This window comes from Corvus hawaiiensis, chromosome 20, assembly GCF_020740725.1.
Source record: "Corvus hawaiiensis isolate bCorHaw1 chromosome 20, bCorHaw1.pri.cur, whole genome shotgun sequence".
In the NCBI taxonomy this organism is placed as follows: Eukaryota; Metazoa; Chordata; class Aves; order Passeriformes; family Corvidae; genus Corvus; species Corvus hawaiiensis.
Window position 1 is genome coordinate 10,519,153 of NC_063232.1, and position 27,665 is coordinate 10,546,817.

Sequence of the window (27,665 nt, forward strand, 5' to 3'; positions counted from 1 at the left end):
GGTGGGCGTGGCCAATGCAATGGGCGTGGTCGCGGCGGGGGCGGGGCTCGCGGCTGCACGCTCGGGCCCGGGGGGACGCGGAGCTCACGGGGCGATGTGGAGCTCACGGCGGGACGCGGAGCTCACGGGGCGATGTGGAGCTCACGGCGGGACGCGGAGCTCACGGGGGACGCGGAGCTCACGGGGGAACGCGGAGCTCACGGGGGGAACGCGGAGCTCACGGGGGATGCGGAGCTCACGGGGGAACGCGGAGCTCACGGGGGAACGCGGAGCTCACGGGGGAACGCGGAGCTCACGGGGCGATGCGGAGCCGTCCCCACCCTCCTCTGACCATCACGGGTGTCCCCACACAGCGTGGTGTCCCCAGCTACGCCAGGCCAGCCCCATGGGCAGGGCACGGGTGTCGCCCCACCATCACGGGTGTCCCCCACGTGGCCCAGGCCGTCACTGTGGTCAGGACACAGGTATCCCCATCTGCCCTGGGATGTCACTGTGGGACATACGGTTGTCCCTCTCATTCCCCACGTTGTCATCATGGAATAGAGCATGGACATCTCCCTGCAGGCCCTGGCCACCACCATGGCAAGGGGCATGGACTGCATCCTGTGTCCCTGGCTTGTAACTATGGGATAGGGTATGGACGTCCCCTTCATTCCCCATACCGTTACCATGGGACAGCACATGGATGTGTCTGTCAGGCCCTGGGCTGTCACCAAGGACAGGCACAGCCCCGCTGGTCCTCAGGCTGTTGCCGGGGCACAAGGCATGGACATTTTCCTGCACCCCAGGCCCCCGCTGTGAGTCAGAGCACAGACCTTTTCCTGGCTCCCCACGCTGTCACACCAGGACAGGGCAGAGGTGGCCCCCCGAGACCTCAGGCCAGTGCACAGACCTCTCCCTGGGACGCTGGGTTGTCACTGCAGGAACAGGCATGGGCAACCCCTGGGGCCCAGGCTGTCCCCCCACCCCTCCCGTGTGTCCCCGGGCTGTGACCATGCAGTGGGACAAGCGACATCCCTGGGCCAAGGACCCAGCAGCTTTCCGGGCTTGCACAGAGCCGCGGTGGGGGTGAACCCCGGCATCATTGCCACCGCCACGGGGAGGGGGACAGGGACAAGGGACACGGGACGGAGCCAGAATCCTTTAAAAACTTGTCCTTTATTAGTCTGTCAGAAGCGAGTCCCTCTGTGTAGGGCGCCCCACCCAGTAATAGCAAAGTGAGCAACGTGAAGGGACCGAGCCCCTCCTGCCCGCGGCCCCCCCAAACCGGGGGAAACGCGGGGCCCGGGGTGGGGGCCAGGCTGACGGGGCCATCCCTCCCCGCACAGCCCCCGCCACCGGGATCCCCTTCCCTCCCTCCCTCCCTCCAATGTGGGGTGCCCCTCATCCTGCCCCCCCCCCCGGGGGTCAGCTCTGGGGCTGGGGAGGGGCGCGACAGCCCAGGCCCCCCCAAATCCCGCAGAGAGCGATAGCACCAAGGGGGACGGCTGCTCCCCGCAGTTTATTCCGCGCTCCCTGCTGGGACCGAGGGGCCGGGCACGGCCCCGGGACGGATGGGGGGGGGGGGGGGGCGGGTCCGGGGCTTGGGGAGGGGGTGTCTCAGCTTTGCTTCGGATTTACATTCTGGACCATGCAGTAGCACCAAAGTTCATGAGGTCATCGGTGGCGAGCGTTACTTCCGCTTCCTCCCGCAGTACTTCCCTGCCGCGCAGCCCGCGCCTGCGGGGGGATGCGGGGAGATGCGGGGTGAGCCCTCCCTGCGCCCGCACCCCGCCCAGGGCCGGGAGAAGGGCCGGGCGCAGGACCGGCCCCTGGGAGTGGGGGGACCGTGCTCACCTCTAAAGCCCAGCGCACCCAGCGCTCCTCCGTAGGGCTTGGGGGGCTTCCCTAAGGGGGGAAGGCAGAGCGGCGTGAGCGGGACCCCCATGGGGATCCGCACCCCCCGCCACAAAACGCCCCGCGGGCGGGATGGATACTCACCACCAAATCCCAGGCCGCCGACCCCACCTGAAAGGAGAGCGAAGCCCTCAGCACCCATGGGGCACCCCCATTTCCCTGCCCCGCACCCCCAGCCCCCGGGGTCCCTCCCCGGCCCGTGGCCGTGCCCCCGTGAGCCGGCCAGGCACCGACACAGGCCCCCGCTGTGTGCCGAGGTGGGGGTGGTACCTGGAAATATCGGTGACACGCCGAAGCCGGGAACTCCAACCCCTGGGGAAAAAGCGACAGCCAGTGACAGCCGGTGACAGCAGTGCCACCCTAACGTGGACTGGGGACAGTCTGGCTCGGATCCCTCGCGTACTCCAGGGACAGGAGCTGATGCAAAAGCCGCCATCCCCACCCTGGCACCCCTCTGGCTTCTCAGTGCTCTCCCAGGCAGCCGCGTGCCCAGCAGGGAATGGCAGCAGCGTGGGGACAGCAAGCGGGGACGAGTGTGGCAGGACAGGGGACACACTCCCACGCTAGCCCCAAACTGCAGCACTCACCTGGCTGCAGCCCCCCTGCACCAAAACCGGCAGATGGGAGAGCCCCAGTGAGGGTGGGGAGCGTGAGCACAGCCACGGGAATGTGGATGAGGACGGGGGCTGGAGTCACTCCTCCAGCCCCTCTGGCTGTCCCTTACCTGGCTTGGGAGGTTTCCCAGCAGCTCCTGGATACAAGAGTCCTTTGTCAGAGAGGGGCACTGGTGCAGCCCCTGCCCGGACTTGCTGCCCCAGGGCCACAGCCAGACCCTTGAAGAGGGACCCAGAGGGTCCCAGGAGGGACCTGCACCACCACACGTTGGGGACATGGTACAGCATCATCCCCTGTTGCCATGGCATGGGCAAGGCTGGTGCTATGGCCTTCAGTCCCTGCTCAGCAACCACATTCCCTTGGGATCACACCCTGGGAACAGGGCAGGTGGCAAACAGGATGGGGCACAAGGCACAGTGCCAGCCTGGGGTGGGATTGTACTGTGAGACCAGGAGGGCACAGAAGTGACCCACAGACTCCCTTTCCTTTTCAGTGCTCTGCCAGCACTCTGCTGCTGCTCCCTGCAGCCCAGCCCTGGGGAGCCCCACTGTGGGACCAGCATCACTCACCGAGCCCACCGACTCCGAGGCCACCGACTCCGAGGCCACCTACAAGGAGGAGCGTGGGTGAGCACCAGCAGGGACGGCAGTGGGGCAGTGTCTGACCTGCTCCTCACCCAGTCCCCAGCATGCCCAGCCTTCCTTGGCAGCCCCGCTCTCTCCAGCATCCCTCTGAGAGACATCCCTGCAGCTCCATCCCTCTGGGAAAGCATCCCTCTGCCTTCACATCCCCACTGCCTGGGCTCAGCTGCTGCCAGCACTTACCTGGGAGGCCACCAACCCCTGGGACTCCAACCCCGGGAACACCTGCCAGAGAGACACCATTAACACCTGTCCCCCCACAGCCTGGCACCCCCAGCTCGGAGCACCCCCAGCCAGCGCTCAGCCTGCTGGGGTGGCCCTGGCACCCACGCTGGGAGTCCCCAGCACCCACCTCCCAGCACCCAGAGGGGCTTCAGCCCCTGCACAACACATGCAGGAGAAAACTGTCCCCAGCGAATCCAGGGCAGGGGGTACAGGTGGCACTTTGCACCCATGGGTGACAGCACACCACTTCCCACGCCTGGGCCATCAGGGCACAGTGGGCACGCAGGGGACATGAAGAGAGGTCAGCACCCCGATGGCCACAGGAGGAGGGTGCCCAGGGACAGTCCAAGGTGGCCCTGGGGCAGGGGCACGTACCGAATTTGGGAGGCTTAGCACCAGGCTGCACCCCTACTTGGGGGATGCCTGCAAAGCGAGTGAGGACACCACGGTTAGGACGGTCACCTCCACACCACTCTCACATGCCACCGCCCTCTGTCCCACCCGCATCCCTCCCTGCCACCCCTGCACGTGCCTCGGTGGCTTTTAACATTCCCAGCCACCACTGTCCCCAAGCAGGTCCCCAAGCAGGGTGGGACAAAGCACGTACCTGCCCCGGGGAGGATGCCAGTTCCAGGAACTCCCACTCCTGGCACCAAGCCGGGCACGCCACCAACACCGGGCACTCCGCCGATGCCGGGCACCACACCTGGCACCCCTCCAACCCCGGCACCTGCGGAGAGAGGGGTGAGGCAGCATGGGCTGATCCCCTGCTCATGTGGGATGATGTGCCAGGCCTGGAGTGCCCATCTCCAGCATGCCCTGGACCGGTCTGTGCCACACCAGGGCTGGTGGGGTGATGCCCCCTGGGTGTGACTGAGGGGCTTCCCAGACCAACTCACCAAATTTGGCTGCCTTGGCTGCTGCTTTGGCTGCTGCTGCTGGACCTCCAACACCTGGGCAGAGAGAGAAAGGGGGGGGGGGGGGTCAGTGACCCTGCGGAGGCCTCACAGCAAACCTGGGCAGAGCCCATCCCCCAGGCCTTGTCTGCATCGCCCCAGGGGACACCGCTGAGGTTCTCCTCAAGCCTGTCCTGCCCCAGAACTGCCCTCACACCAGGCAAGCTACCCCCACCCCCACCTTCCTGCTCCTCACCTGGGACACCTCCAACACCAGGAACCAAGCCACCTACTCCAGGAACCAGGCCACCCACACCGGGAACCAGGCCACCCACACCGGGAACCAGGCCACCCACACCGGGAACCAGGCCACCTGCTCCTGCAAGGACAAAGAGGAGGACTGGGGCTTCAGCTCGGGAAGAAACAGGGTAGAAGGCGTTGGATGAGAAGCCGTGGCAGGATGGGGGTGGGTGGGTGGATTATGAGATGAATGTGTGGCTGGATGAGGAGTGGTTGAAATGATGGTAGGATGGATGAATGGATGGTGAGATGGATGAATGGACGGCTGCTGAGATGGACACATGGATGGTGGGATAGTGAGATGGACACATGGGCATGTGTGTGAATGGGGAGTGGTTGAATGGAGGGTGGGATGGAAGAATGGACAGATGACGAGATGCATAAATGGTTGAATGGATGGATGGATATGTGGATGGATGGATGGAGGGATGGATATGTGGATGGATGTGGAGTGATTGGATGAATGGAGGAGGTACAGATGGATGGACAGAGAAGGGGACAGATGGACACTGAGGTGGCTGGTGGTGTGGCTGGGTGGGCAGAAGGGGGTGTGGATGGACCGATGTTCGAGAAGGTGTTTGGATGGTGAACTCGGACCCTCCATGGGGCTCAGCTCTTTGGAGAGCAGCCCTGACACAGCCAGAACCTCATCCCACATTCAGCCCTTTGGGGGGCTCATCCCTCACCCCAACCCCCAGGGACCCCAGGCACTGCTGGGCCTTAGCCCCGACAGGAGAGCAGCCCGGGGTGGGGATGAGGGGACAGGACACGCAGGATAACCCGGGAGGGATCCCAGCTTACCGAACTTGGCTGCTTTGGCGGCTGCTTTGGCAGCGGCTGCCGGACCTCCTGGGGACAGGGAGTGACAGGGTCAGGAATGCGTTCGGCCAGCACCGCTGGGGACACCCGAGCGTCCCTTGGGAACCATCTCACCTGGAACGCCAACGCCGGGCACCAGACCGGGCACACCCACTCCAGGAACACCAGGCACGCCAACGCCGGGCACACCCACTCCAGGAACACCGGGCACGCCAACGCCGGGCACGCCAACGCCGGGCACGCGTCCTGCTCCTGCAGAGGGGTTCAGGGATGTGTCCGAGGGGGCAGACTCCACAGCACCAGGGTGTCCTCACCTCTCCCGTGTGCCAAGACCCCTCCTCCCTCCCTGGCACAGCCGGTGCTGACAGTGGAGACAGTGGAGACTCACCGATCGCCGCTGCTTTCGCTGCAGCCTTGGCTGCGGCCGCTGCTGCCGGGCCGCCCACTGTGGGGACACAAGGGACACGGTCAGGGCACTGCTGAGGTCAGTGTCCCCCCGCTGCCTGGTGACAGCCTGTTTGCTCACCTCCAACACCGGGCACAGCACCAGGAACCCCAGGTACACCAGGGACGCCTGGGACACCAGGGACGCCTGGAACACCAGGGACGCCTGGAACACCAGGGACGCCAGGGACGCCTGGGACACCAGGGACGCCAGGGACGCCTGGGACACCAGGGACGCCAGCTCCTGCAGGGAATGAGATGGGAGAAGTCAGATCTCACGGCAGCAACAGCTCAAAGGCTGGGCCTCTCCTGGCTCTGCTCTCATCATCATGGCCCAGAGTATGGACCATCCATGGCCTCATCCAGGAGAGACCCCAGCAGGGCAGGAGAGGGATCACTTTCGTGTCTTGCTAGTGGGATGCATTTCAGGATCGTGCCAGCTATTGGAGGGCAGTGACCCCGGGCCCCGCGCAGCACGTACCGTACTTAGCTGCCTTTGCTGCTGCTGCCGCCGACGGCACCCCTGGGGACAAGGGAGACAGGGACCCTCAGCCACCACGGCCCCGCAGAGCCGGGCCATGGGGACAGGGCTCCTGGAACAGTCACCTGCCACCCCGGGGACACCTGCGACGCCGGGCACCACCCCGGGGACGCCTCCGACACCGGGTACCAAGCCAGGGACTCCTCCGACTCCGGGCACCAGGCCGGGAACGCCGCCCACACCGACACCGGGAACGCCGGCGCCTGCCGGGAACAAGAGGGGACAAGTCAGAGCTGACAGCAGCAAGAGCTCAAAGGTGGCAGCTGCCGTGGCTCTGTCTCGTCATTGTGCCCTGGAGAGCGGAGCATCCACGGCCTCATCCCCGAGAGACCCCAGCAGGGCAGGGCAGGGATGGGCCCCGTGACTCTGCCAGAGATTGCCAGGAAGTCACCAGCACAGGCACCACAAGGACCCTCATCCTCACAGGGGCCCAAGATGCTCCTTTATTGGAGTGAAAGCTCCTCTGGACTCAGGCCCAGAGGGAAGCCAAAGCACAAGAGTTGAATTAAAACCTTTGGACAAGCTGAGATACATGAAGCCACACCAAAATGAAATAGAAATACAGATTTTTTTAACTTTTAGTAGAAATATATGCTAAGTGCCTTAAACATTGAAAAGCTGTAGTAGAGACCTTAAACACAGTTCTTGCTGCAGCAGTGTTACCTTTTCACAGAATTCTTTACTTCAGACAAAATATAGATAGAATTATACTGTTCACATTTTTTAGATGGAGTGTTCACATAAACAGTAAGAGCTGATAGAAACTGTACATGCAAATCTGTGTAACACCTATGTAACACTTGTGTAAGGCTTACGATTGTTAGAATTAGACCGGAATAGGTTAAGGAAAGAAAAACCAGAATCATGTGTTAATCTTATTGGTCAGTTAGCAAATATAATCCACACTTCTATAAGAAAAAATATATGGAGCATACAGAGCATATAGAAGAAGAAGCAGCTGTTTTCTGCCTACTGTTTGCTGTTGCTGCTTGCCTTTATCATGTAACCCCCTTGGAACTCTACCTTCAAGAAAGCTGTGAGACTATGAAATAAAGAACTCAGGAGAACAGCAGCCTCCTCTGCTCTTTCACCCTCGTCCAAGAAGGAAGGGTACCCCATCAGAAGCTCAACACTCCTTGTCACAGGGACATCAAGCCTTGCAGCCAGACAGGCCACGGAGCAGAAGTGGCTGGGTCTCCCCAGTAGGTGCTGGGAGGGCTGGGAGCCCGGGCACTGCTCAGACTGGAGAGCTGCCCAGGGCAGTGACAGCCTGGACCTGCTGGCACCCCTTAGTGCTACAGGGACGAGCATCAGGTCACTCCTGCAAGGGCTCAGGGCCACAGGGCTTTGGCCTCATGGGACCCTGCTCAGCTGGGGCACCACAGCACAGAGCACCCACTGCCGGGTCCTTCCTGAATCCCTGGATGCCATCCTGCCCAGGGCCTGTGGAGGGATGCTTTGTACCAAGTATAGAAGAGAGGGGCACCAGTGCTTTAACCCTCAAAGGAGAGCTGCTTTTGACCATGGGACTCCTCATGGAAATGCTCCTTGTGGAGATTCCCAGACCTCCACAGCATCAAGGAAGGAAACGGTCGTGGGACCTGGCCAGGGAACTCCCGGCTCTGCCTATTGGAGAAGAACCTGGAGTCCTAATGCTGTGTGGAACCTCAGGGCCAGTTCTGCCTCCTCCCTGTGCCCAAGCTCCAGACTGCCCTGCTGCTTGGCCATGGCCCTCATCTCCACTGGAGCTCCTTGAGGGTGGTTACACCTGATGGATCCCACCATCCCACCATCCCCAACATATCTTGGAGGGCAGTGCCCTGGGCAGGGGCCCCACTGCCAGGAACCTCTGCCCTAATGGCAGCAGCACCGAGCCCTCAGGCACCAGATCAGCTGCTGGAAAATGGATTTTGCACAAAATCCAAGAATTCAGTTAAATCCAAAGCCATGAGCTGGGGCTCGTTGTTCACTTCCACAGAGCAGCCTGGAGGAAGCCTGCAGAGGGAGAAGGTCCTGCCCTGGGGATGGAGCCAGGCCCAGGTGGGAGCAGCCGGGAGCTGGGCTGAGCATCCCCCGTTCCCCGATCCCAGGGGACACCCCGTGCCTGGGCACCCCCGTGTGTCAGCGTGGGCAGGGCGGGCGGGGGTCCCGGGGCTGGGGCCCCGCGCAGCACGTACCGTACTTAGCTGCCTTTGCTGCTGCTGCCGCCGACGGCACCCCTGGGGACAAGGGAGACAGGGACCCTCAGCCACCACGGCCCCGCAGAGCCGGGCCATGGGGACAGGGCTCCTGGAACAGTCACCTGCCACCCCGGGGACACCTGCGACGCCGGGCACCACCCCGGGGACGCCTGCGACACCGGGTACCAAGCCAGGGACGCCTCCGACTCCGGGCACCAGGCCGGGAACGCCGGCGCCTGCCGGGAACAAGAGGGGACAAGTCAGAGCTGACAGCAGCAAGAGCTCAAAGGTGGCAGCTGCCGTGGCTCTGTCTCGTCATTGTGCCCTGGAGAGCGGAGCATCCACGGCCTCATCCCCGAGAGACCCCAGCAGGGCAGGGCAGGGATGGGCCCCATGACTCTGCCAGAGATTGCCAGGAAGTCACCAGCACAGGCACCACAAGGACTCTCATCCTCACAGGGGCCCAAGATGCTCCTTGTCACAGGGACATCAAGCCTTGCAGCCAGACAGGCCACGGAGCAGAAGTGGCTGGGTCTCCCCAGTAGGTGCTGGGAGGGCTGGGAGCCCGGGCACTGCTCAGACTGGAGAGCTGCCCAGGGCAGTGACAGCCTGGACCTGCTGGCACCCCTTAGTGCTACAGGGACGAGCATCAGGTCACTCCTGCAAGGGCTCAGGGCCACAGGGCTTTGGCCTCATGGGACCCTGCTCAGCTGGGGCACCACAGCGCAGAGCACCCACTGCCGGGTCCTTCCTGAATCCCTGGATGCCATCCTGCCCAGGGCCTGTGGAGGGATGCTTTGTACCAAGTATAGAAGAGAGGGGCACCAGTGCTTTAACCCTCAAAGGAGAGCTGCTTTTGACCATGGGACTCCTCATGGAAATGCTCCTTGTGGAGATTCCCAGACCTCCACAGCATCAAGGAAGGAAACGGTCGTGGGACCTGGCCAGGGAACTCCCGGCTCTGCCTATTGGAGAAGAACCTGGAGTCCTAATGCTGTGTGGAACCTCAGGGCCAGTTCTGCCTCCTCCCTGTGCCCAAGCTCCAGACTGCCCTGCTGCTTGGCCATGGCCCTCATCTCCACTGGAGCTCCTTGAGAGTGGTTACACCTGATGGATCCCACCATCCCCAACATATCTTGGAGGGCAGTGCCCTGGGCAGGGGCCCCACTGCCAGGAACCTCTGCCCTAATGGCAGCAGCACCGAGCCCTCAGGCACCAGATCAGCTGCTGGAAAATGGATTTTGCACAAAATCCAAGAATTCAGTTAAATCCAAAGCCATGAGCTGGGGCTCGTTGTTCACTTCCACAGAGCAGCCTGGAGGAAGCCTGCAGAGGGAGAAGGTCCTGCCCTGGGGATGGAGCCAGGCCCAGGTGGGAGCAGCCGGGAGCTGGGCTGAGCATCCCCCGTTCCCCGATCCCAGGGGACACCCCGTGCCTGGGCACCCCCGTGTGTCAGCGTGGGCAGGGCGGGCGGGGGTCCCGGGGCTGGGGCCCCGCGCAGCACGTACCGTACTTAGCTGCCTTTGCTGCTGCTGCCGCCGACGGCACCCCTGGGGACAAGGGAGACAGGGACCCTCAGCCACCACGGCCCCGCAGAGCCGGGCCATAGGGACAGGGCTCCTGGAACAGTCACCTGCCACCCCGGGGACACCTGCGACGCCGGGCACCACCCCGGGGACACCTGCGACGCCGGGCACCAAGCCAGGGACGCCTCCGACTCCGGGCACCAGGCCGGGAACGCCGGCGCCTGCCGGGAACAAGAGGGGACAAGTCAGAGCTGACAGCAGCAAGAGCTCAAAGGTGGCAGCTGCCGTGGCTCTGTCTCGTCATTGTGCCCTGGAGAGCGGAGCATCCACGGCCTCATCCCCGAGAGACCCCAGCAGGGCAGGGCAGGAATTGCTAGGCCCAGCTGGATTTGTTTCTGAACCCCACCAAGTGTTTGGATGGTGGTGACCCTGGGTGAGGGCCCCACTGCCAGGAATCTCTGCCCTAATGGCAGCAGCACCGAGCCCTCAGGCACCAGATCAGCTGCTGGAAAATGGATTTTGCACAAAATCCAAGAATTCAGTTAAATCCAAAGCCATGAGCTGGGGCTCGTTGTTCACTTCCACAGAGCAGCCTGGAGGAAGCCTGCAGAGGGAGAAGGTCCTGCCCTGGGGATGGAGCCAGGCCCAGGTGGGAGCAGCCGGGAGCTGGGCTGAGCATCCCCCGTTCCCCGATCCCAGGGGACACCCCGTGCCTGGGCACCCCCGTGTGTCAGCGTGGGCAGGGCGGGCGGGGGTCCCGGGGCTGGGGCCCCGCGCAGCACGTACCGTACTTAGCTGCCTTTGCTGCTGCTGCCGCCGACGGCACCCCTGGGGACAAGGGAGACAGGGACCCTCAGCCACCACGGCCCCGCAGAGCCGGGCCATAGGGACAGGGCTCCTGGAACAGTCACCTGCCACCCCGGGGACACCTGCGACGCCGGGCACCACCCCGGGGACACCTGCGACGCCGGGCACCAAGCCAGGGACGCCTGCGACGCCGGGCACTGCCCCTGGAGGGAAGCAGAGCAATCAGACCCCCTACAAACAGCCCACTCTGCCACCGGGGGGGACAAGGTCTGTCCCAGGGCCACAGGAGGCTCTTGGGCACCGCCTTTGTGGTGGGCTCCTCCCACGTCCTAAAGCAGCTCCGCAGGCAACGCGGGATGCACCCGGGATTTTGCTTCCCAGCTCCCTACACTCATCAGGGGTTTGGCCGCCCTGGATCCTGGGGACTCCCGAGGTCCCCGAGGCTGTGGCTGTACATCCCAGCTGCCCCAGGGCTGGCACGTTTCCCCTGACTGCTCCAATGAGCGGTTTCCTGCTCACTCTTCTCCCACAGAACAGCCAACGAGGGGAGCAGCGAGATCTGCATCCCCCGGAGCATCCCTGCGCTGGGGAAGGACAGCTCAGCACAGATGCCACGTCCCAGGCACGCCGCTGGCACCTGGCACAGCAACCCCACATCTGACGGAGAAACCAGGTGCGATGGGCATGCTGTGCCCCATGCCAGGCTGCTGCATCCCGAGGGGCCCGTCAGCCCTCCATCGCTGCTGGAAAAGCTGCTGGAGCCGGGACAGGGGCTGGGAGAGCACCCCAGAGGATGGGATAGGGGCTGCTAGGGCCCTGGCACAGCCCCTGGCATCGATGCACGGCTCCTCCCCGTCCCGAGCTCTGTCCGAGACAGCAGGAACTCACCAAAAGCTCCTGCTTTTGCCGCTGCCTTCGCCGCTGCTGCCGCCGCTGCCGGTCCTCCAACTGCCGGGATAGCGGGAGAGAGTCAGGGACGTGGAATAAGGCCAGGAGAGCCTCCCTGAGCCCCAGGGCATCGCCCTCTCATCGCCTCACCTCCAACTCCGGGGACACCGCCGACGCCGACACCGGGTGCGACTCCCGGGATGCCGCCGACGCCGGGCACGACACCGGCTCCTGCCGCAGGGGAGAGCGGGTCAGCCCAGGGTGCGGGGCCACGGGGACACAGCCGGCATTCCCGGGGCTGGAGGGACGGAAGGAGGGAGGGAGGGAGGGGAGGGATCTCCCTCCTGCCGGGGAGATGGGCGGTGTTTGTGCCACAAAGGGCGACTCACCAAGTTTCGCTGCTGCCTTCGCTGCCGCCGCCTGTGCTCCGACCCCTGCGGAGGGACATGGGCACTGGGCCACCGAGGTCCCGAGACCTTCCCACCTCATCCCCCCCACCCACAGGGACCCTGGGGAGCGGGCACCCGTGCCAGCATCTGTCCCCCTCTCCTTTGGGAGGTGCCGCTCCCCTGCAGGCTGTCCCTGCGGTGCCCGGACAGCCGGGCAGCGCCCAGCCCGCATCCAGGGGCCAGCGAGGTGACAGTGCGCGGTCCCCTGCCGTGCCCGTGCCAGGCCCCACCCCGGGGCTGCGGGGTCGGAACGAACCTGTCCCGGTGGGGTATCCTGCCTTTCCTGCCAGGATGCCGGCTCCTATCCCGCCGGGCCTGAGGCCTGCAATCACAACACAGCAGCAGAGCCGGGTCAGGCACCGGCCAGGGGAAGGACAGCGAGACAGACGGAGCAGCTCCCTTGGATCTCCTCCCCCTGGCGCCAGAGGCTGCGGGGGATGCCAAAGCCAGCTCCTCCCCACTTGAGATCCCAGTTCAAACATCCCTGTCTGGAGCTGGAGTGGCTCAGGACGTGTCCTATGGATTAACAGCTCCCAGGGATGCCGGAGAGTTGCGTTGCTCCCAGGCTGGTCCACGGCCACCATGGGCAAGGCACGAGGTCCCCAAGGGACCACCTCGCCCTGGGAGCAGGATGTCCCTCACACCACCCGAGGGTCGGTGGCCACACGGCCATGGTGGCAGCCAGGGGAGCCACAGGAGTGAGGAGGACACAAGGACTCACCACGGGGCAGCTTACCATTGGTGTAGGGCAGTCCATAGCCACCTGGGGACAAGAGGAGAGGAGAGAGGGGGGGTTAGCATCCGGCTGCTGCTGGCCCTGTCCCCTCTGCCCCACGGCGTGGGCCCGCTCTGCTGGGGCTGCGCGGCACCAGCCCCGGGGGCTCCGTCCATGGTGACGGTGAATCCTCCAGGATACAAACCCCTGCAGTGGAGCTGGGCCAGGAGATGCTGTTCTCCCTCACCTTGGAAGCAGGGACTGAAAGAGCCGCCTGCTCTGAGCCCTGGCCGAGGGCTGTGGCGCCTGAAGCTGGTTCTGCAGGAGCCTCCCATGACCCCGCTCCAGCGAGTGGTCCCGCGGGAGCCCCACGGCGAGAGCTGTACCCAGCTGGCTGCGCCCCGGCCAGCTCCAAAGCAAAGGTTTTAATTGGAATCAGGGCTTGGGAGCCTCGGCTGAAACGTGACCTCGTTAGGAGGTTGGTGCGAAGGGATGGGGAGGGATTATGAGCTGGAACAGCTCGGCCAGGGAAATGTCTCCCTGCGAAAGAGCCGGATCCCAGCACTCGGAATGGCACGGGGATGCCCCTGACCCAGGGGGGACCGTGGGCTCGGCAGCCAGCAGCTCACAGCTCCCATCACTGCTGGCAGCAGCCCGAGGCCACGGGCTGCCACATTCCTGCTGGGGACACCTCGAGCTGCACGCAGGGTGGGGGTGTCTCCAGCGTGGGCAGGGATGTGGCTGCCTGCAGCCAGGATGGAATTACTCATGGCAGCAGCATCTCCTCGAGCACTGGACACCGTCCCCTCCCAGCAGCCAGCATGTGGGGACCAGATTTCCCTCCATCCTGCCGGGCTATCCTGTGGTGTCCCACACCAGCATGGCAGTACTGGCAGGCAGAGGCTCACAGTGACCTGTGCCAGGTGTCCCGCACCCCGAGGGCCACCCTTGCTCAACCTGGGGCACCTTATCAGCACCCTGCTCACTCCAAAGCTGGCAAAGGGGTAGCACACATGGAGGTGACTCCAAGGGCCAGGAGTCCAAGCCTTGGTTCTCCGAGGGTTTTGCTGGGTCCAAGTCCAGGTCCCCAGTAGCCCTAGCTGGGTGGAAAGGCAGTCCCTGCCCTGGGGCTGTGCCCATGGGGATGTCACCAGCACTGCCAGGGAGCTTGGACCGATGCACACACTGGGAGGGCTCTGCACAGATGGATGTCACCTGAGCACAGCTGGACACTGGGGAGTGGTCCCCATCCCTACAGCATCAACAGGACCCTGACCTCAGCCACAGCTTCAGACTGAGCCTCCAGCACGGTGGGTGACCCCAGGGCCACCTCCTGAGCAGGGAGAGCACAGCACCAAATCATCTAAAGAGATGACTTTCCACTGAAAATGTTATTTGTGCCACTGTCCCCTCATCCCCTCTCAACCTGGACCTACTGCAGTGGGGACAGTGCAGGGGACACCCCACGTGTGGGGCCCCAGATCCACCTGCAGCATTGAGACAAGAGCCTCCCCAGCCAGCACGGCCTGTCCCTGCACTGCCAGCCCCAAGCCCTCAGAGGTGACAAACTGGCATCCCGCAGCACCCCAGGAAGGTCTGGGTGCCAGGTGAACCCCAGCTGGGGACACCCCCCTGTCCTGGTCCCTGTCTTGGGGCAGGGACCCAGACGGGATCAGCCGGTGGCGGGGCCGAGTCTCCTTAAGGATCGTAACTCTGCTCCAGTGGAGGAAACAGGAGCGGCCAGGGATCCCTGCCGGTGTTTGTGGCCACGGGCCCAGCTGGGGGGAAGCCAGCAGAGCTGCTGGGGCTGGAGCCGGGCTGGGATGTGCTGCTCGGGGTGGGCTCCCCTCGCCAAGGCTCTCCTGCCTCCAGCGCCTGTTTGGGTGCAGGGGAAATGCCCGTGGGTCTCCAGTGCACTCCCCAGCACCTCAGGCATGGGGGCCTGCCCGGATGTGGCTGCCCTCCTCCTTGGGATGCGCTGGGGAGCAGTAAGGTGGCAGCACAGCCCCTGGAGGGCACAGAGCCTGCCACTGTCCCTCCATGGGCATGGCTGCCCGGCGACAGGCAGAGCTGGCACCTGGCACAGGGCTGGGAGGGGAAGGTGTCCAGAGCAGCCTGGGCTGGGAAAGGGGGTCTGAGCTCCCCCAGGCTGCCCTGGGCAGGGGCTGAGCCCCGTCCACGTGGGCAGTGGGGAGGGAGACCTGCCTGGAGCCCCTAGGTGGCCTCGGCTACAGCTCCTTGAGCCAGGACACCTGGCCCCAGTGAATGCCCAGCACAACCCTAGGAGCCACAGAAACCAGACTGTCCCTGCGAGGGCTGTGCCTTGTGCCAGCAGGAGCTGGCGGGGCCATCCCAGGGTGGCCTGGCCCAGAGCACGTCCCCAGAACATGACCCTTCCTACCTTACAACAGCTGGAGAGGCACAGCACTGTCCACATGAGCTGGGGCAAGACCACGGGCATCACTGTGGCAGCTGCCCTCGGGGCTGCCACAGGCAGGGCACAGCAGAGCCCCTGGCTCTGTCCTGCTGTCCCAGGGCCAGCACGGGCACTGCCAGGTCCGGGGGACCTGTGGGCACCGTGCCTCAGCCCTGGGGAACGGCGGGTCCTTGTCCTGGCACTGCTGGGATCCTTCCCCCGCAGTGAAGCCACCGTGGAGCTTACCTGGGAGCTTAGGAGCTTTGATGGGATACCCCAGAGGGACACCAGGCTGCTGACCTCCAAAACCTCCCAGTCCTGCAAACCAACAGCAGACTCTCACCTGGAGCCCGCGCCACGGCTGCCACCAGTCCTGGAAGGAGGGGAGTGCCCCAGGGCACCCCGGGAGAGGAGAGTGGGGGGCTTGGGAAGCCCTGAGGCATCTTCTGGTGTGGGGAGACCATAGCTGTGAGGAACAGGCTTGGGAAGGAAGAGAAGGACAGGCAAGAGAGACGGGACACTCACCAGGGATTCCTCCAAAGGCTCCAGCTCCTAAAAGGAAACACAGAGACACCTGTGTGAGCCCTGGGCTGCTCCTGGAGGCCCAAATTAACCTGAGTTAATTCAGGTGAACTGAATTAACAGGTTGATTCAGCTGCAAGTTGGCTTCACTGCCAAGTGCCCTGTAGGGCTGTGATCCTGAAGTATGGGCTGGGGGCCGAGCTGGAGCCAGCCCTGAACCCACCCCAGCGTTCCAAGGGGGTTGAGGGGACCTACCTGGGCCTTTTGGCTTGACTCCAGCTCCAGTGGGGACTCCGGGCAGCACCCCCACGCCGGGGAAGCGAACACCTGGAGCAGAGACCAGAGGGATGAGCTGGGGCCTCGTGACGTTACTGGTACCCAGATCCCAAACCCTTGCCACCCCTCTCTTGTCACCCAGGGCACCCTCATCCTCGGGGGCTGGCTGGGACCGCCCTGTGCCAGCCTGGCTGCGCCTCCAGCTGCCAAGAGGGGTTTGCTCCCAGCCTGGAGCCACCTGTGGAACAGACTGGGAGCCTGCAGGGAACGTGGCACTCCAGAGGGGTCCCAGCGGTGACAGCAAAGCCCCAGCCAGGCCTGGGCAGTGCTCTCTGCCCTGGTGATGCTCGGTGGCCTGGGGCCAGCAGGGGCTCTCCAGCCCTCCAGGGGAAGCAGACAGTGCTTTGGCTTTGCAGTCGTTTGGGTTGGATTTTTGGGTTTTGAGTTTCCTTTTGGTTTGGGGTTCTTTTTCCCCCTCTTACAAATGTCTTTCATTATAACTCGAGCATTTTCAGACATGGAAAAGACATTCCTGACCAGCAACACACTTCGGACAGTGTCGAAACATCTTGTTTTCACAAGTTTTCCTCCCCCAAATTACTTTGCACTGAGGAATTCCTCTCTCCTGCCACCTCCTCCCCCTCCTTCCCACACCGCCAGCCCTGGTGGCTGTGCCAGCTCCTCTCCCAGTGCTGGTGCCGCCTGCTCCCGCCAAGCTTGGCATGGGACAGAGGTGCCGGGGTCCCCCCATGCCTTTGGCACGGTGGAAATGTCACTGTGACCTCAGCCAAGGGGTTTGGAAGCTGCGGGGAGCAGCGGGAGGCAGGGCAGGGTGCTCGGCCCACAGGGGGTGCTGGCACTGAGCGGGGACCACTTGGGAGGCTGGGGTGCTGCTGGCGGGGTTGGGGACCCCTTTGGAGGTTGAGGTGTTGCCGGCACTGGATGGGATCCCCTCGGAGTTGGGGTGCTGCTGGCAGGGTGGGGATACCCTTGGAGGTTGGGGTGCTGATGGTGGGGTGGGGACCCCCAGCTCACCTGCGCCGGGGAGCACGCCGCCCGGGAAAGCTCCGGGAATCCCAGCACCTGCAGGCAAAAGAAATTCAGGGATGAGGAGCCGGGTGGAGTCGCTCCCCGCCCCGGCCCCGGCTCCGGGGCCGTCACCTACCTGGTATCTTAGGGGGTTTCCCTGCCGCGCCAAGGCCGGGCTGCACCGCGCCCGGTACCACGGCACCTGCGGGCAGCAGAGACCCCTGAGCCCGGGCCCGGCTCCTGCCCACCCCGGGGACAGCTCTGCCCCAGGCTCGGCTATGCCGGGAGCGAGGGGCGTTTCCTACCTGTGGAGACCCCGAGGCCACCAGGACCAATTCCACCCACGCCTCCAATGCCAGCACCTGGGGGCATTGGGAAGAGGGGTGTACCAGGGGAGGCGCCGCCGCTGGGCTAGGGCTGGCCGGAACGGGACAAGCTCAGGATGGCCCTTGGGGGCGGAGGGGACACCCTGAGGCAGTCCCAGGGGTGGGTTCCCATACTGGGCACAGGGACCAGGCAGCTCTGGGGTCTCTGCTCCTGGGGGCTCAGGTCTGGCCAATTCCCCCGTGCCCGGGTCCCTCCGAGTCACTGGGCAGCCCAGTGAGAGCATCGGCTCCTGCCTGCAGCCCCCGGCTCCGGGGGAAACCTGTCCTGCCCCAGACCCCCAGGGGACACCAGGGGTCCCTGGGGGCTGCCCGGGCCCCCCCAGCACTCACCAGCTTTGGCAGCAGCCTTGAGCGCCGCGGCCGAGGCGGCTCCCGGGAACACCCCCCCGGGGAAGGCAGCTCCGGGGAACAGACCCGCAGCACCTGTGGGGACAACAACCAGCATCAGCATTCCTGAAACACAGCTGCCAAGAGGGTGTCCTGCCCTCCGGGTGGGCACAGGGGCTGGTGAGCTGCGGGGCTGCGTGGCGGTGCCAGGGCTGGCGTTAGGCTGGGCGAGGCGGCGTTAGCAGGCACTGCCCTGTCCTGCATCCCCCCAAATCCCTGCTCCCATCCACACCCCACCCGGCACACACAACACCTGACAGCCCTGGAGCCCCTGGCTGACCACCTGCAGGCACTGTCCCTCTGCTGCCGGCCCTGCGGGGACCCCAGGTGCCTCCTCTCCTGCGGGGTCACCCCACTGTGGTTGAGGCCATCGTGTCGGGGACCTCAGGGCTGCCTGCTGGGCGGCCGCAGTCCCTCGGGTCTGGGAAGGGCACCCAGCCCAGACGGGACCCACCCAGCACGCTCTGGAGAGCTGTGGAGATGGGGACAAGGGACGTGCTGTCCCCAAGGTGGGTCTCTGGGGATATCGCCCCGGGGATGGCCTGGAATGGGGGTGGACAGTGGTCAGTGCTCACCTGGCTGCAGGCCAAGGGGGCCGAGTCCCCCAAGTCCTCCGACCCCTAGAAAGAGAAGCGGGGTGAGGTGGGGGGCGGCCAGGCCCGGAGGAGCAGAGAGGAGTGCCTGTGGCACCGTGGGGACGGGAGAACAGCCCCGGGACGGGCACAGGGACGGGTGACAAATGTCCTCGCCAGCGCTCGGGTCCTCCATCCCGTCCCTTCTGCCTCAGCCGCCCCCCGCCCTGCCGGGCCACAGGGGGACGGAACCAAAATGTTTATGGCTGAGGAATGAGTCCCTGGGTCTCCGGCCAGCACTGCCTTCCAACATCTGGGGCTCATCAGCCCTCGCTCCCTCCAGGCGCAAATTCCAGTGCCGCTGGCTCCGGGCGCGGACACCGCTCTGGCTGGGCCCTCGCGGCCGCCCCGCGTTTGGTTTTAATTACGCCGAAATAAAGGGCCTTGTTTTTCTTTCCACGAGCTGAAATCTGAGCAAACGGAGGCTGCCGGCCCCCGCCTCGGGCTGCAGCTCCCACTGCGCAGCCTGGCCTGCTCGGGGGCCGAGGGCGTGGGGTGCCCCTGCCCTGGGCACAGTGGGGACCCCAGGGAGGGCACAGAGGGGACCCCAGGGTCTGCCTGAAGCAGCATCTTTGCATGGGGATCAACAGGCACCGGGCAGAGAGTGCCAGGACAAGGGGAGTGGTTTGAACCGAAAGAGGAGAGATTTAGGCTCAATGCTAGGAGGAAATTCTCTGCTCAGAGGGTGGTGAGGCCCTGGCACAGGGTGCCCAGAGCAGCTGTGGCTGCCTCTGGATCCCTGGCAGTGCCCAAGGCCAGGCTGGACGGGGCTTGGAACACCCAGGGACAGTGGAAAGTGTCCCTGTCATGGCAGGGGTGGCACTGGACGAGCTTTAATGTCCCTTCCAACTCAGGCCATTCTACAATTCCATGATCTCCCTTGGCCCAGATGTTGCACATTCGGTCCCTGCTGCCCCAGGCTCGGTGCCCTCCAGCTCTGCCTTCTCCTGCTGCACATCCCCCTGCCAGCATCTCCCCTCTCTCCTGGTGATGTCCCCTGTCCCCAGCGTTCCTAGGCGGGGCAAAGCCCAGCGTGGGCTGCAGGAGCCTCTGCAGAAGCTGCTTGGCCCCTCTGGCAGGCAGGCGCGGGCGCTGCCGGCTGCCCACCGGGACGCTGGCTCCCGGCTTCGCATCTCCTGCCGGAGCTCTGGCGCGGTTTGCAGGCAGCAAGCACCCCCAGAGGCTGGTTTGGGGGCTGGGGCAGAGGGCAGCGCCGAAGCGGGGTGGGCAGGGAGACTCCTGGAGGCCGTGCCAGGATTAGTGTGGCAGGGCAGGGCGGGCTGTGCCTTGGCCAGCGGGGTCCCCCCAGCGCGGGAGCAACATGAGGGCAGCAGTGGTTGGGAAATATCCCGGCTGCTGGCGTGCCTGGAGCTGGTGAGAGCCAGGGAAAGGCTTCTTACCTGGTTTGGGAGGTTTTCCTGCAGCCCCGAGTCCTAGGGGAGAGCGAGCGGAGAGGGGTCAGGGCCATCCTCCCTCCGAGCATCCCCGGGCACGGGGACACGTGTGGGACGGGGCCAGCCTCGTGGCAGAGCCCCTGCCCAGCACAAGGCAGCTCTGCTGGGCGTCCTGCCCCTCTCCCCAGCCCAGCCCAGCCTGGCAGGGGTCCCAGCACTCACCTGCTCCCAAACCTCCAAGTCCAGCACCTGCGAGCAACGGCACAGTCTGAGCACCGCCCTGGGAGCACCCAGCACCCACCCAGGCTCCCGGGGCTCCCTGGGGAGGTGGAGACGGTCACACGGTGTAAGGGGACCGGCCATCCCCCCTGGGGTGTCCCCAGGGTTTTGGCTGAAGCTCTGGGGACAGGCTGTGACCTCTGAGCACCTCCTGTGGCCAGGGCTGGGCAGGGTGTAGGTGCCAGCCCTGGGCTGGGGGCCCCCAGGGTAAGCCTGGCACTGCCACCCAGTCCTGTCCCCATGCCACGGGGCTGATGCTGAGTCCATGCTGAGCAGCCAGGCAGGGTGTCCCCATGTCACCTGATCCCGGCTGGCAGGTCCCCAGCCTTCCATGGTGTCTTGAAGGCATTCAGGGACCCCCCCAGGCACCTGCCCGTCCTTGCAAACAGGGTGATGCCCCCTCCCAGTGGTGCCTGGGCCCCCTTACCTGGGAAAAAGCCTCCTCCTGGGACTCCCCCTCCCGGGATAGCACCAGGGACCCCTGCAAGAGAGAGACCCTTGTTAAAATCCCCCCAGTGGTCCGAGGCAGGGGGTGGGGGGCCCCTCCTGGTTCCCCTGCTGCTCCCTGCGCACGGGTTGGGATGCGGAGCTCGAGGGCAGGCCCCTGCCTTTCCTTGCAGCCCTGTTTCCCGGGGGTGACAGTGGTGACAGGGCTTGGAGGTGCCCCAGCTCGGACCCAGGGGCGGCACCTCGGTGGAGGTGTCAGCAGGACCTGGCCCTCCGTGGGAAGGAGGGACGTGGGGCCGGCTGCTGTCCAGCTCTGCTCCTGTCCCACAGCCCAGCCAGGGCTGCCTCTATCGCCTCCAGCTTCACGTGGCTCTGCGGCTGGGTCCGGGCACGGCCACGCTCGTGGGGCTGTCCCAGTCCATCCCCACAGCCCCTTGCTGGTCCCAGCCAAGCCTGAGCCTCCTCTGGGGCTGCCCCAAGGATCTGTGGATGTGTCCTGCCCGCTGAGGTGCCAGTGAAGAGCCAGCTCAGGCCGGTGGGACTGGGGTGACAGACTGGGGGGACACTGCTGAGACCCATGGAAGCTCCCTGGTCTCTCTGCCTGTCCGTGTGACACTGCGGTCCCAGCACTTCCCAGGGTATCTCAGCTCATGCTTAGAGGCCACAGCAAGGTTTTGTGGCTGGTTTGGACTGGTGGCTGGTTTGGACTGGTGGTTTGTGGCTGGCAGGGGGGTGTCTGCTGCAGGCCACCAGGCTGCCACCCCCGGCTGGCCCCCAGCTCCCCCAGGGCCATGGGTGCGCTGGGGGCTTGCAGGTGGGTTGGGGACACAAGGGGACCGCAGTGCAGAGGGAAACTCCACTCCTGGCACCGGGAGAGGGACTGTGGTGGGGTTTGCAGGACAGAGCCGGACAGGGGAGCTGCCAGGAGGGCGTGGGGGGCTGCCGTGGCCACAGTCCCTGTGGGACCTGCAGCCAGCCCTGCTGCCTGTACCGCCACCGGGGAGGGACTTCAGGGGGGGACGGGCACGGGCGGACCCTGTGGGGGCATGGCTGGGACCTGAGCACCTGCAGTGGCCACCCAGCACACCGGGAGGTGGGTGCATGCAGTGGCACAGCCGTGGCAGCACCACCACGGGCCGGGCAGTGCCCAGGGGCTGGGCAGGGGGGTGCCAGCGCCCGGGGGGACAGGCAGGTGGCACGGCTGGCAGGTGGCAGGGCTGGCACACCACGGCGAGGACACATTGTGCCGCACATCTCCATCACGGGGGGGGCAAACTCCGGGGATTCCCTCTTGCCGTGCCCCAAAGCCCTGCTGTGCCCCACCAGTGGCAGGGATGAGGGTGTCCCCTGGGCCCTGCTCACGTGTCTCTTGCACCCTGGGCACCTGCAGAGATGCCCGGGCTCCCCGCGGGATGCACTGGGGTGCCAGGGCACAACCGTGTGCGGCAGGGCTGTCGGGCTGCGCGGGCACAGCCGATGTCGGTGGCTGGACAGGACATCCCCGGGGATGGGGGGATGGGGAGGACCCGTGCCAGGACCCTCACACAGCCCCAGAGAGCGGGGCCCAGGCACTGCCCCCCAGCATCCCGTCCCGCGGTGTCCCTTGGCCAGGAGGGGACGCGTGCTCAGCCTCCGGCCCGGGGGTTCCGGAGCAGCTCCTTTTCCCGGCCGGGGGTGACAGAACGGCTCCTTTTCCCGGCACACTCCCCGCCCACACCGCCCCCCCAGCCTCGGTGAACACAACTCCAACTCCCTCCTTGTTTCCGAACAAGCTCCGAGCGTCCGCACACCGCCAGCTCTCCCTCCCGGCCCCGCTGCCGCTGGGAGCCAGTGCCGGGCATGGCCAGGGACCCCCATGGCACAGCCAGGGACTGTCCCCACCCAGGACGGGACGCTCAGCCCCCATCGTGCTCCGCAGCCTCAGCCCCTCAAAACCAGGCAAGGTCCCTGGTGCTGGGGTGACAGTGGGGGACAGGCTGACCTCCCCTACCCTCTGTCACCAGCGCTGCCTGATGGAGGCTCCCGAGGATGCTGGGACAAGGATTTCTCACAGCACCCCTGCATTGTGGGGACCCTGGGAATGTCCGGGTGTCACCTGCCCACAGCCACAGCTGCTGAACTCAGCCCTTCATCATCCTCATCATCATCACCCTCCTGGGGCACTGGGGGTCCTGGCAGGAGGGTCCCACTGTGGTGACACTGTCACTGCCCCATCCCCAGGCATCCCCCAGGCACCATCCCAGAGAGGGCCCTGTGCCTGGACACTTTTTGGGAGGATTGCAGAGGATGTGCTGGTCCATCTGCCCAGATCAGGAGGTGTGGGGCAGTCAGCAAGGCCTGGCAGGAGATGGGACAGCCCGGAGGCAGTGGGATGGGTGACTGGATGGTGGTGCCAAGCGGCCTTGGGGGCACAAACCTTTCCCTCAGGAGCTCTCCCTGACCAGCTCTGCTGCCAGGCATGGCCGGATCTGCACTGCCCTGGGAGCTCCTTCACAAGCTGCTCCCCCAGAGCCCAGCTCAGGGCTGTTCCCTGGTGCAGGCACTGCTGGAGGGGGTCTCTCCAAATCCCCCCAGCGTCTCCAGTCCCTCCCCCTGGCAGCACCACCGAGCACAGCTGTTGGTGACAACCCACGCACTGGTGACACCGTGACCACACTGGGCTCTGGCCATCGCTCTCCGGCCATCTCTGTCCTTGCCCAGCCTCAGGGCCAGCAGCCCCCAGCCCAGTTTGGGGTCCACGTGCTCCCATTTGTCCTCTCCACCCATTCCCTTAGCACATCAGGGAAGGGGAGACTGAGTCAGCGGCTTCCCAGCACGGAAGGAGCTCTGTGCTGCCTCCGCTCTGAGCCTGCCAGGACCCTGGGAAGGGGATTTTCCTGGGCTCCCAGCCTGTCTCCTGTGCTGGGCTGGCTGTGAGCCTGCATCCCACCCCGGGGATGGCTTCTCAGTCCAGGGGCAGGAGAATTCGCACCCACTCATGCAGCCCCAGCTGTGTTGGGGGGTGAGCCGTGGAGGTGCTCAGGATCTGGTGTGGAGCCTCCTTGTTTACGGGAATGGGATGTTTTCCCCCCCAACTCCATCCACAGGTGTGGATATCCGTGCTGTTCTGCTGCCAGCACTGCTTCCGATCCCGTTTGGATCGGCCTCACTGTTTCTATCTGCACCGCTGCTTGCAGCTCCCTCCACGAGCCAGAAATGCAGAGCATTTCTCTGTTCCATAGGTTTTGAGACCATGCTGGAGAATCCACCACAGGACACCCTCGTACCTCACCCCTCCCTGCGCCCACAGGCACCCGCTCCCGGAGGAGCCTCAGCGCAAAACCGCCACCACTCCCCTCTTCCCTCATTCCGCTGTTTTCTTTTTCTTGGGAGAAAGTTATGGAAACATTCAGTCTCCAAGCGACTTTGAAGCCATGCTGCATCCCGGGCCGGGCTCGCTGGTAGCAGCTCGGGGGGAGGGGGGCTGCTGCCGGGGCCTGGCTCCTCTCCAGCCCCCCTGAAGCTCCAGCTTTCATCTCCGAGTGCTGGCGGCCGAGCTGCACCCTGCCAGTAGTGAGGGGAGGGAGCAGCCCCAGCAGGCCGGGGTCCAGCTGGGAAGGGAAGATGCCATCCCAGCCTCACCCTGGGCATTCTGGTTGTCCTCGGAGGGTCCCCACAGCCCCGGGCTGGGTGCCAGCACACCCAGTGCCTGCCGCTCTGCACCCACCCGAGCTGCTCCCCCTGGGCCCAGAGCCTGCAGGGCTGGGACCTCCCTGGGGTCCCTCTTGTCCCTCCTGGGGGTGTCACTGCCAGGGGATCCCCTGTGCTCCACGCAGGAGGCACTGAGGGATGGATGGAAGCACTGAGGGATGGATGCCCTGCTCCCGATGCTGGGACAGGCTGCACCTGGCACCTTTGGGGAATCACGGCCTGTTCCCCCTGCAGTGACCTGTGTCCGGCTGTGCAGGGCCCCACAGTGCCAGCATGGCTCTGCTCCCCAGGGGCAGATCCCCAGGGGCTGATCCTGACCTGCTGCTGGGGTTTCCTGAGTGCTGCCAGCTCAGTCCCTTGGCACTGCTCTGAGGTGACAGTCTGGGTACGAACCCTTCAGCCCTTGGATGTCTCAGGGTTCCCTCTCCCACCAGGCTGATTTGGAGCTGCACTGGCAGTCAGTGCTGGAGTTCGCTGGCCTGCCCCTCTCCAGGTGCCTCCCCAGCACCCTGCGATCCCCCTCACCATGCCACCGTGCCTCTGTGTCAGCTCTGTCCCCAAGGGCTGGTGTGCCAGGGCAGGGCTGAGACACTGCCCAGTGCTCCCTGGGAGAGCCTTCTCCCGTGTCCCCCCAGCACCGGGACCATCCCCAGGGTCAGGTCACCTCCTCGGTGAGCTGGCTCCCAAACCAGCAAACACCCCTGGGGACTGAGCCGGGGCCTGGAGTGGGGCACATCCCATCCAGCACCCCGAGCAGGATCAGGCACCGACAGCAGCTCGGCTCTCAGGCAACTCCCGGCTCTGAGGTCCCGCTGCCTGCACAGCCAGCCCGCGCTCGGGGTCCCGGGAGCTGCAGGGCACGGGCAGATGGAGCTGCTGAGGGCTCTGCCCTTGGTGACAGGTGGTCCAGCCTGGGGCTGCCCTGGTGCCCACCCAGCCCCGGCGCTGCCCACAGAATCCTGCACCCTCTCCTCCTCCGGTCCTCAATCCTCCGTGTCCAACAAGCCCCTCACGACAGCCCCGGCACTGACCCCGTGGCCGATGGTGGCTCTGCCCATCACACGCTCTCCGTGGCACAACCACTCAGCTCTCCGGAGGTGACTGTCCCCTCCCTTGTGGTGCTGTCGCCTCCTCACAGCCCTCTGCCCAGTCTGGCCACTGCAGGGGGCTCGGAATCTGTGTTCAGCTGCTCTCCCCGCCTCTGTGGGAGCTCCCGGTCTGACCCGAGGCAGCGGCTGGGCACCGGGCAGGCACCGGCTGCGCTGGCCGGGCTGTGCCACACGGCTGGGACAGGGACCCTGCGCTGGCCGGGCTGTGTCACACGGCTGGGACACGCACCCTGCGCTGGCCGGGCTGTGTCACACGGCTGGGACAGGGACCCTGCGCTGGTCGGGCTGTGTCACACGGCTGGGACACGCACCCTGCGCTGGCTGTCACCTCCCCGCCCCGGCCGCGTGTGCCGCACCTGCGTGTGCGTGGGCTGGGTTGTCACACAGCCGTGGGACCGCGCCGGGACAGGGACCCGACGCTGGTGGCACAAGCACAGTGAGGGGGGTGTGAGGGCCCCCGGCACCCCCAGCCTGCGGTTCGGGTGGGTCGAGCCGCTCTGCAGCTGCAGCAGCCCCGGGGCTGTCACGGCCACACACTGAGCAGCAGCTCGCACACGGCGGCTGCGGGACGCTCCCACCCACCCGGCGCCCCCGGCTGCCGCTGCCATCGCACCGCGGGGTGACAGCTGCCACCTCCCCCGGCCCCTCGCACTTTTAAGTCCCATGGGAGTTTGGTGGCCACGCCTGGTGTCCTGCCTGCGTGTTCCTGAGCCTTTCGTGCCTCCAAGTCTCTCATTCCCAAGTCTCCGCTGTCCCCAAGCCTGTCACCAGGACACAACCCCTGGCAGCCTCCCTCCGACAAGTGCTTGGTGCAGCGGTGCCGTTACCGACTGCCCCGCGTCACCACCCTCGGTGACATCCCGTCCCACTCGGCCATGGCACAAAGCCACGCGTCGGTGTGGGGAGCAAAGAGCCCTCGGCGGAGGTGGCACCCGGGGGCTGCCCAGCCGCCCTCGGGGATGTCCCCAAGGCAGGGCAGCGTGGGTGGCTGTCCCTGTTCGGGGCTGCGCAGCCGGGGCAGGCGAGGGACTGCCTGGAGGGTGGGGGGTATCGCAGCCCCGGTGCCCGCGGAGGGTCCCCGCAGGACCGGAGCGAGGCGCCGGCCGCGGGCACGGGAAGGAGCCTTTCGTTCCTTACCTCCTTGCTGAGTAGCCGGGAGGATGGAGAGGAGGAGGAGGACTCCGGGGAGGAGGGGTGCAGCTGCCTGCCTTGCCATCTCTTGAAGCAATGCCCCCGTGCTCCCGCGGGCTGTGTATTTTATCCCAGAGCTGCTTAATTGTTGCTTCCAAGGATGCGAGGGGAAGGGGAGGGGGGTGAGGAGGGAGGGGAAAAGGAGAGGGAGAGGGGGGAGAGAGGCACAGGACACTACGTCATGAGAAAAGGCCAAACACACACGAGCCTCTCCCGCCGATTGGGCTGGCTGCTCGAGGAGGGTTTTTTCCTTTCCTTTTTTTTTTTTTTTTTTTTTTTTTTTTTTTTTTTTTTTTTTTGATTCCTCGCTGCTCTCTCCAAGCCGGCGCGTCTCTGCCAAAAAAGCTGGAAGAGGGGGGAGCTGCCAAGGCAGGCGGTGGGGGAGGACAGGGGGGCTGCGCCCACCGGCCTGGGGGCCACGGGAATTTAGGGTGACGGATGTGTGTCGCATTGCGGCTGGCACCTCAGTGGTCTCGCATCGCGGGAGACACAGGGGGGCTTTCGCATCCCAGGTGGCATCGGCCCGAAAGGGGATTGGGGGGCAGGTGGGGACTGGCGGGGTGAGGGGATGGGGGTGTCCAGGGGCGCAGGCGGGAATTCAGGGGTGCCGCTCCAGCCGCGGGGCGCGAGGGAAGGAACCGGCCCGGTGCCCGGTACCGTGCCCGGTGCCAGTGCCCCGTGCACGGAGTCCGGATCTCGGTGCCAGCGTCCGGATCCCGGTGCCGGTGCCCGGATCCCGGTGCCGGTGCCCGGGTCCCGGTGCCAGTGCCGGGTCCCGGTGCCCGGATCCCGGTGCCGGTGCCCGGGTCCCGGTGCCAGTGCCGGGTCCCGGTGCCGGTGCCCGGGTCCCGGTGCCAGTGCCGGGTCCCGGTGCCGGTGCCGGTGTCGGCCGGGAGGTGGCGGGCGCGGGGTGTGCAGCCGCCGGCAGGGCGGGAAAACCGCGCATTTTGCAGGAAAACGTGCTG

The 27,665-nt window shown here is 65.4% G+C and overlaps 1 protein-coding gene across 13 annotated transcripts; it reads right to left on the reverse strand.

Annotated features, from left to right (window-relative positions):
* Nucleotides 1-1,139: 1,139 nt before the first annotated feature.
* ELN (elastin) lies at nt 1,140-26,831 on the reverse strand. Of its 13 annotated transcripts, none has more exons than XM_048324841.1 (38): nt 26,647-26,830; nt 20,691-20,744; nt 20,207-20,233; nt 19,991-20,023; nt 18,534-18,578; nt 17,902-17,994; nt 17,491-17,547; nt 17,322-17,387; nt 17,192-17,239; nt 16,136-16,207; nt 15,884-15,910; nt 15,605-15,676; nt 12,964-12,990; nt 12,484-12,549; nt 12,168-12,212; nt 11,929-12,009; nt 11,778-11,838; nt 11,089-11,098; nt 8,680-8,773; nt 8,555-8,596; nt 6,443-6,580; nt 6,318-6,359; nt 6,075-6,080; nt 5,919-6,029; nt 5,781-5,837; nt 5,507-5,644; nt 5,375-5,422; nt 4,530-4,652; nt 4,277-4,330; nt 3,985-4,107; nt 3,753-3,800; nt 3,336-3,377; nt 3,081-3,119; nt 2,621-2,647; nt 2,167-2,208; nt 1,981-2,007; nt 1,837-1,887; nt 1,140-1,719 (listed from the first exon to the last, which is right to left on the reverse strand). In XM_048324841.1, exons 1-38 carry the CDS (start codon nt 26,723-26,725, stop codon nt 1,673-1,675), a joined length of 2,262 nt encoding a protein of 753 aa, XP_048180798.1. In that variant the 5' UTR covers nt 26,726-26,830; the 3' UTR covers nt 1,140-1,672. The 13 variants fall into 13 exon arrangements, with proteins under 13 accessions (XP_048180798.1, XP_048180801.1, XP_048180792.1 ...); XM_048324844.1 differs by having other exon boundaries at nt 5,919-6,002; nt 6,066-6,080; XM_048324835.1 differs by having other exon boundaries at nt 6,066-6,080.
* Nucleotides 26,832-27,665: the final 834 nt, after the last annotated feature.